Raw genomic sequence first — 8,599 nt, 5'->3', positions numbered from 1 at the left:
AAATGATACCTAATGTATCAATTAATAAGACTAAGTTTGAATACTTGCAAGTCTCGTCTGTCTGAAAGAAAGGCTTGATGCAATCTGAAAGTCCCAGTGATCTTTGCTGAAGTTGGTTGATGAAAAAGAACCAGTTTGCGTCAGAGAAGCTTGATGAATGGAAAAGTCAAGGCCGAAGCCTGGCATGTACTTAGGGTTTCCTGGAGCGTTTGTAGCTTACATCTTAGAATCTAACCAAACCACAGATTCTGGGCGGGTCACATGAAGTGCGGCCTTTAAAGTCTGCAAAGATTCACGCCTCTCAAGATGGGCTTGTCCAATGAGAAAGTCCGGAATCCCAAGTGGGAGTTTTGAGATACTGGGGAGTTTTTATGACCCTTTGTTTGAAAGCATGGTAATTTGCATATGAAACTTGGATCAAAATTACTAAAGATTCTTAGAACACTAATATGTTGCATAGGTATAAACATACAATATACACTCTCAATTAGATCATCCGAATACGAATTAATAGAGACCAAACACGTTATATGTAAGGTTACATGAATAAGTGGTTCTATCATAAGCATGCATAAAATAGTCTACAATACAACAGATAATGTACAAGACCGCAATACTATACACAATGACCTGAAGGATCTGTGTGTTCATTCAAAGAAAGGTTTTCCTATGAATTAATTAGTAGAAAAGTCAATTTCTACTGTGCATTTGTGGATTTTCCTTATGGAATAGGCAGTGATTTTCCGCACCTAAATTCCATTAGGTCGTAAATGTATTTGGTGTCAGGGTTGCCATGGTAACCAGGGTCCTGGGCCTTGTGTCGTTGCAGACATCCTGGCATCCAGTTTATTGGGTGAGGGGACTGTGACGATTTGTTAATCTAATGAATGATTGATTTTTTTAAATCAAATGACAAATGGTGTATCTAATTGGTCCAGACGCTACAGCAGCTTGGCTTGAAAGTGACTTCTGTGTGAGCTGCTACTATTAACAATAGACACCATTTTTTGCCAGGCAAAATTTCACTAATGTGATCCCATCTTAAAGGGATAGTTCACCCAAAAATGAAAATTCTGTTATCATTTACCCTCCCGCTCCAAACCTATATGAGTTTCTTTATTCTGTTGAACACAAAAGAAAACATCTTGAAGAGTGTTGGTGACTAAACAGTTGCTGGTAGCCATTGACTTCCACAACATTTTTTTCCCATACTATAGAAGTCAGTAGGGACCATCATCTGTTTGGTTACAAACATTCTTCAAATGACCTTCTTTTGTGCTCAACAGAAGAAAGTAGAAACAGAAGAAAGAAGCTCATACAGGTATGAAACAACTTTAACAAAGCCCACCATGTTCCCTTTATATCCAAATAATGTTCATTTGAATCTCAAAGTGCCATCAACGTACCCTGCATGTACTCCTGGTACGCCTCAAATATCGACTCAATCCCTTTCCACCTGGGACTGAACAACTCCTCCTCATCGTCTTCATCTGAACTGACGCCCTCCTCAGCTGAGAAGTCATTCCTCATGCCTGGAGAGACGCGTTGGGCTGATATTTGGCAGGAGTGGCCATTGCTTTGTCCATTAGGGAGTTTGTTTGTCGCCCTCTGGAGGCCTGGAGGTGGAAGCGCAGGGGGCTCAAACTGCTCATTCGCTCGACCTATTAGGATACAAACGCAAAAAACGTTAAGCAAAATGTCTCTGGCTGTATTTCTCAAATTTGACTATAGAGGGAGCCATCGTCACCTTTCTGTTTCTGCTGGGATATCTGAGTGGACTGCAGCACGGACTGATGGAAGTGCTGTGCGAACTCCTCAGAGTTTATTTGCTCCCAGATGGGGAGTTTTACTCCGTTCAGTCCAGGCGGCTCGTCCTTGGGTCGGACGAGGGCCTGCAGGCCCGGGCCTCTTCTGCTGGAGGACGTCATGTTGGGTTGGCCTTGAGTGTGGAGAGGGGCCAGTGGTGGCGGGTCTTGAGGCGGATGAGGGTTTTCATGCAAGTGATTTTGGGGTTCAGGGTGAACATTACTGACTGACTGATTGAGATGTGAGACAGCTGTATGATGGGGAAAAGCAGAGGTCAGGACTAACGCCAAAACCTGATCCTTTGTTTAAAGCTGTTTCTGTATGAGTTGTTCTTACCAGACACTGAAGTGGACGGGCTGGAACAGGGCGTATCTGTGGCATATCTGAGGGTGTCCAAAGTAACAGTCTTTTGTTTGATGGCTTCCAGCAAGTCCATGATCTTCTTATTCTCTGAGGTAAAAAATAAATACAAAATTACTTGGTCAAACTGTGATACACCCAGCCTTTAAAACAAATTCTTTTCAAATATTGTAATTCTTAAGTTGTATTCCCAGAAGTTCCTGAATGCTATAAATGCTAAACATCATTTTTTTTGTCATTTAGTACTGCCCTTCAGAAGCTACAGAAGATACTTACATTTATATATAATATGTAATGTTTTTATTTTTTTTTAAATTTAATTTCTTATATTAATATTTATTTACAATTACATTTTATAAAATGTGTGGAATTGTATTATTCAAATAAAATATTCATATATATATATATATACAGTAGGTACGGAAAGTATTCAGACCCCCTTAAATGTTTCACTCTTTGTTATATTGCAGCCATTTGCTAAAATCATTTAAGTTAATTTTTTTCCTCATTAATGTACACACAGCACCCCATATTGACAGAAAAACACAGAATTGTTGACATTTTTGCAGATTTATTAAAAAAGAAAAACTGAAATATCACATGGTCCTAAGTATTCAGACCCTTTGCTCAGTATTTAGTAGAAGCACCCTTTTGATCGAATACAGCCATGAGTCTTTTTGGGAAAGACCCAACAAGTTTTTCACACCTGGATTTAGGGATCCTCTGCCATTCAAAAATTTAAGGGGGTCTGAATACTTTCCGTACCCACTGTAAATATATATATATATATATATATATATATATATTTTGGTTGTGCCAATAGATGATAGCAATATGTATCGACGATAGTCAGAGATAGTCAAGATGATATTAGGCTCATTCTACTATTAAAGTATTAAATTATAATAATAATAATTATTATGATTAGGCAGCCTATTATAATTCGGCTATAAAATTGCCCCGCTATTTCACTCACACACGCCCACAAATGTGTGAGTGAGTGACGTGACATGTGGCCAAGTATGGTGACCCATACTAGGAATTAGTGCTCTGCATTTAACCCATCCAAAGTGCACACACACAGCAGTGAACACACACACAGTGAACACACACCCGGAGCAGTGGGCAGCCATTTATCCAGTCGTGGTATTGAAGGTGGAAGAGAGCGCTGTACATACACTCCCCCCACCTACAATCCCTGCTGGTACAAGACTCGAACCCACAACCTTTGGGTTATGAGTCCGACTCTCTAACCATTAGGCCACGACTTCCCCATATATATATGAGGATTAGAGCCTGTAGCCGACATCGTCTGCTAATATAAAGTATTTAATTGCACTTTAGCAAGTAATCTGAATGGCCTATATATGTGCAATATTTTAACCGAGCCCTCACTAACTGAGTTTAATGCCACAGTAATGTTAGAATGCATCTCATTCTTGTTTCTGTGGCGGTGCGTCGGGCTCATGGAGTGCGCGGTCCGGAGCACTGATGTATCCATTCAATTTAATTTTACTCCAAATATATGAACTAGCTGTTTTAAATACAGTATTTTTATATTTAACATGCTAGTTTATCAGTATGTTTGAAAGTATATTATTTCGATTATTGGTGCTTTCATAGGCTCACTCTCGTGCACCCGCGCGGTTTAAAACACCAAATAGTTATACTATGACAAGTACAGAGAGTCTCTCTCTTGCCCCATCCCATGCACGATAATATCGTGTATCGTCGATCTCACGGGCTGATGATATGACGATTTGAAAAATGACCATATCGCCCAACACTAATATATATATACACCATGGTTTGTCAATTCTTGATCCTGATTGGCTGGCAGGTATGCATTAAATGAGCAATATCACATGTGTAGTCAGGAGATATGGCTGAATACCACCTCGGGTGTGCATTATTTTTACTCTGGTGTATCATTCCTTAATGCACAGGTAGTTCCAAGTCAGTTTAATCACCATTCTATATTAATGTGCTGCTTTCATTGATGCACACACATCACTCGCACAGAGTGAGTGAGAGAGAGAGATCATGCACACACGAAAGCATTCAGGAGCACAGAAACTTCTTGTCAAAATTGCCCCGCGACTTTTATAGCTTAGATACTGGATCGCTGCATTATATTCCTCGACTATTTATATATACACATATACACACACACACACACACACACACACACACACACACACACACACACACACACATACTTCTTATATATTAGCTAAATAAATATTCAGATATATCCCCCCATAACATATATATTAATTATACATTATATAATTATAAAAAAAAAAAAAAAAATTATATTTAATAATATTTATGTATAAAGTGTTATTATTATAGGTAAAGTGTGACTGTGACAGTGCATGGTGTGTTTGTGTGTGTACATACTTTGTCTTTCTTCCAGACTGACATCCATAACATTATATTTAATTTAAAATTTATAAATTTAAAAAAAAAAAAAAAAATTATATTTAATAATATTTATGTATAAAGTGTTATTATTATAGGTAAAGTGTGACTGTGACAGTGCATGGTGTGTTTGTGTGTGTACATACTTTGTCTTTCTTCCAGACTGACATGGCTGAGGTCGAACATGCTGAGGAAGTGTTTCTTGTCATCCAGTTCATCAGTGCGGTCCATCTCCTCTGGGGTGAAGTGCGTGCTGAGCGGAGGATGAGGAGGAGACGGAGTCTTACGTTTGCTCGGCACGGCTGAGGGTGAAGGGACTCGCTCCTGCAACATCCTCCTCCTCTTCCTCCTCTTCATCTCCAGCAGCTCATCCCGCTTAGAGAGAGTAGTCAGTCCAAACAAACACAGAAACTCTGTCTTCTGCAGAGAGAAAAGAAACGCAGTGGCTGACTGTGAGAGAGTGCTATAAAATACGAGTTTTCATGACAGTCGTTGTTTTGCTGCTGTTGTCATGTTGACTGATGAAATGTGTCACTGTACCTCTGTAGATGTGTCTAGTTTGAGAGGAGGCTGCTGAGCGACTCTTCTCAGATGAGCTCGAACTTCCTCCTCATCACTCTCATCATAGGAGTCATCTAATTCATAGTAATAACCTGAAACAGGCAGAAGATTATTATAAAACAACTGAAAGACACGGTATGGATGGATGGAAGAATACATTTGAGTATAGAGCAGATATATATCAGTTGATACTGGATATTTAATTGTGCTGTTTATTTTCTCTATTTTTATATTTAGATTGTTTGCCATCATCTAACGCTCACTTAAAGTTAATCCTCAAAAACACAAATAATTTAATAACACTGCTACATATTGGTCTCAGAATTTTAACATCTGTTAAATTTAATTTAATTTAAATGTAATTAAAATTAAATATAAACAAAATATATAAATAAAACATTTATAAATTTATATATTTTTGTAATACATTTATAAACTAAATACATTTATAAAATAAATAAATTATATAGATAACAAAAACTGTTATACTGGCCAAAATAACTGATATGTTATTGTGAATTTCAAAATATAATCACATAATAAACCACTATTTTCATGCAAACTTTTAGAAAACTTTTATATAATGTTATATTATATATTTAAATATTAAATTACATTTTTAGGCATACCATACAGTATATTATATAAATAAATATATTTAAATATCCATCTTCAGAACTGTCTGTCTGGCACATAAATGAATAAATAAATATTTTTACTTCATCTTCAGAACTAAATAAATAAATCAATTATTAAATATGTATATTATATATATATATATATATATATATATAATATTTATGCTTTCTCCATCTTCTGAACTCTCTGATAGATAGGTAGGTAGGTAAATAAATGCATAAATAATTTTTTTTTTTTTTTATTCCATAAATAAAATTTATTTCTTTATTTATGTTTTCTTCACCTTCAGGACTCTCTGATAGGCAGGTAGGTAAATGAATACATAAATAAATTTTCTCCACCTTCAGAACTCTGTTGGATAGATAAATTGATAGACACCTTTCTCTCTGGCTTCCCTGCGTTTCTTCTCCTCCAGGTCAAGCTTGCTGACGAGTCTCCTGTGCTGCTGGAGAGCCTGGTCATACACCATCATGGGGTCTGTCCTGTCTAGAGCCGGTCCCTGGGGTGGCCTGTTGTCTGCAGATTGTCCCAATTGGGAGAAGGCGGCCCTCTGCTGGTTCAGGAAGCTGCAGGTGGATTTCTCCAGCTCCGCCAGGTATTTGCCAGGCTCCAGGAGGCTGCTAACCCGCATGGTGGAGGGTCTGACGTCCTCCTCAGGAGGTTTTGCTCTGCTGTGGCCTGAGTAAGGACGGATGTGGGACAGAGGGCGGTCAGAGGGCGAGCTGAGGAGGGAGACGGGGTTCCAGAGTCTGCTGGGAGCAGGAGAAGAGGGGTGCTGGTCCCGAGGAAGAGGTTTGGGGGTGATGAGAGGTGGCGGCGCCCCTAGAGGTTGAGGCATGTCTCTGACACCCCTGTCATGATGGTGTGTGCCATACCTGAAACACAGAAAACATTTCTACAGAGCACCACTAGAGGGCACAATCATAACACACAATGGAAAGAGATGGGGTGTGCCATACTGGGGAAAAAAATCATCAAAAAAATATCACTATTTTCGTCAGTCACATAATTAGACGTTATTTTGCTGAGTGTGTTTTTGCGCTGGTTTAAGCCTGTCATGACAGATGATCTGACTCCCAAAGCTTTTCAGTCTTCATTTTCTGTGCAATATTCAGTTCACAGCACTTTTCCACTATGATGCCATATTTGTCCCCATAAAGTTATAAACTGACTTTTAAAGGCCATTTTTACCTTTATAAGGGCAATATTTTTCCCACCCTAAATTGACTTTTAAGGTGCATTTTTATCTCTATGAGGGAATTTTTTGCCTCCTTAAATTGACTTTTAAGCTGCATTTTTGTTACAAGGGCAATTTTTTTGCCACCTTAAATTGATTTTCATGGGACATTTTTACCTTTATGAGCTTAGTTACATCTTATTTAGCTTATTTACAATTTTTCTACTCTTTTTAGATGTATGCATCATCTTCTATGTCAAATTCATTTACTAATCACTACATTAATTTAGAATAATAAAACACTATCGACCAATCATTGAGTCATTGAGTCATTTATTCAACTGATTCATTCAAGCAGCTGATTCATTGTGTTTTTTGCTTGGATATGTACAACAGTTCTGTTGTGGCTTTGTTTGGAACTATATTTCTTAGCAAAAACAGACAATAATGTGTCTAAAATGTGTAAAAAGTAACTCACAATAATAACTTCTTGTTTATTGAATTGTTGTATAACATCTACATAACGCAGTGAAATCTTCACTCTCAAGGCAAAATGAGTGACATACTCAATGTCAGCTTCCACATCGTTAAAAAAAAAACAATTGCGATATCACAGACCCCTAACATGTGATTTTGTTTTCCTTTAACACTGACCTGTGAGTCTGTCTCTGTTCTGCTGGTTCTGCGGTTCGACCAACATCCTGCTGCTTGTCTTGCTGATGAAACTCCTGGCTGTGTCTGTCCGCTTTCTCTACCTTCAGCGTTCTCTGTCTGGAGAGCCATCTGTCATCGTCCTCCTGCCGCTGGAGCATCATGGGAGTTACCATGGGTCTGTGGCTCTTCCCAAACTGGATGCTTGAAGAGAGGCCAGGGCCTGAGGTTGAGATGGATGAAGGACCTCCTGAGGATGAGTATGGACCAGACTGAGGCATGAGCAGTGGCGTTTCTTTGGGTTTATCTGTATTGAGAGATGACAGATGCATAGATGAATGAACATGTGCTTCTCAAAGCGGAACATCTGTAAGTATTTAATTTATATGTAGTAAATATACTAAAGGACCAAAATAGCAACATCTTACATGATACATTATTATGAAGGAACACTTTGTTTGTCTTCAGAATTACAGTATTATTTCTATACTATTGAAGCACTTATTAAAAGCTTTTATTTTTAGATTTTCATTTTTCATTTCAATTTTAGTTTAGTTAGTAATTTTGTAATGTTCTTTTGTCATTATTAGTTTTTTTATATATATATTTTTATTTTGTTAATATAAAAAAATATTTGTAATATTATTTAATTTAATTTTAATTTTGATCTCATTATTTGGAATTTTAGTACTTCAAATTAAACTTATTTCAGTTAGTTGCTGAATCAATGTTTCTAATTTCCTTTGACATTTTTTATGTTTAGGTTTTTCAAGTTTTAGCTTTAGTAATTTTGTTAAATGTGTGTTTTTTTATTACAGTTTTTCAACTTAAATTTTCCAAGGCAATATTTCAAACTGTCATTTTTATCCGTTTTTGTTTTTTTTTAAAGTAAATATATTTTAAAATAAAAGTTTTAGTAGTTTTGTTTGCCTTTTTTTTTTTTTTACTACCTTAGGTTTTTAGTTTTTTTTATATATATAT

At 37.1% G+C, this 8,599-nt stretch overlaps 1 protein-coding gene across 1 annotated transcript in view; it reads right to left on the bottom strand.

The window, feature by feature from the left end:
* The window catches only part of LOC107595241 (genetic suppressor element 1-like), an 82,314-nt gene that overhangs the window by 8,981 nt on the left and 64,734 nt on the right, over positions 1-8,599 (bottom strand). Inside the window, exons 8-14 of the mRNA XM_016285593.1 lie at positions 7,622-7,925; positions 6,169-6,665; positions 5,131-5,243; positions 4,737-5,010; positions 2,143-2,256; positions 1,748-2,056; positions 1,407-1,661 (exon numbers count right to left, since the gene is read on the bottom strand). Of these exons, the coding sequence (XP_016141079.1) occupies positions 1,407-1,661; positions 1,748-2,056; positions 2,143-2,256; positions 4,737-5,010; positions 5,131-5,243; positions 6,169-6,665; positions 7,622-7,925 (1,866 nt within the window). The remainder of the gene's footprint in view (positions 1-1,406; positions 1,662-1,747; positions 2,057-2,142; positions 2,257-4,736; positions 5,011-5,130; positions 5,244-6,168; positions 6,666-7,621; positions 7,926-8,599) is intronic.

Source organism: Sinocyclocheilus grahami, unplaced genomic scaffold, assembly GCF_001515645.1.
Source record: "Sinocyclocheilus grahami isolate Dianchi unplaced genomic scaffold, SAMN03320097.WGS_v1.1 scaffold199.1, whole genome shotgun sequence".
NCBI classification, from domain to species: domain Eukaryota; kingdom Metazoa; phylum Chordata; class Actinopteri; order Cypriniformes; family Cyprinidae; genus Sinocyclocheilus; species Sinocyclocheilus grahami.
This window is presented reverse-complemented; position numbering and strand designations above follow the sequence as displayed.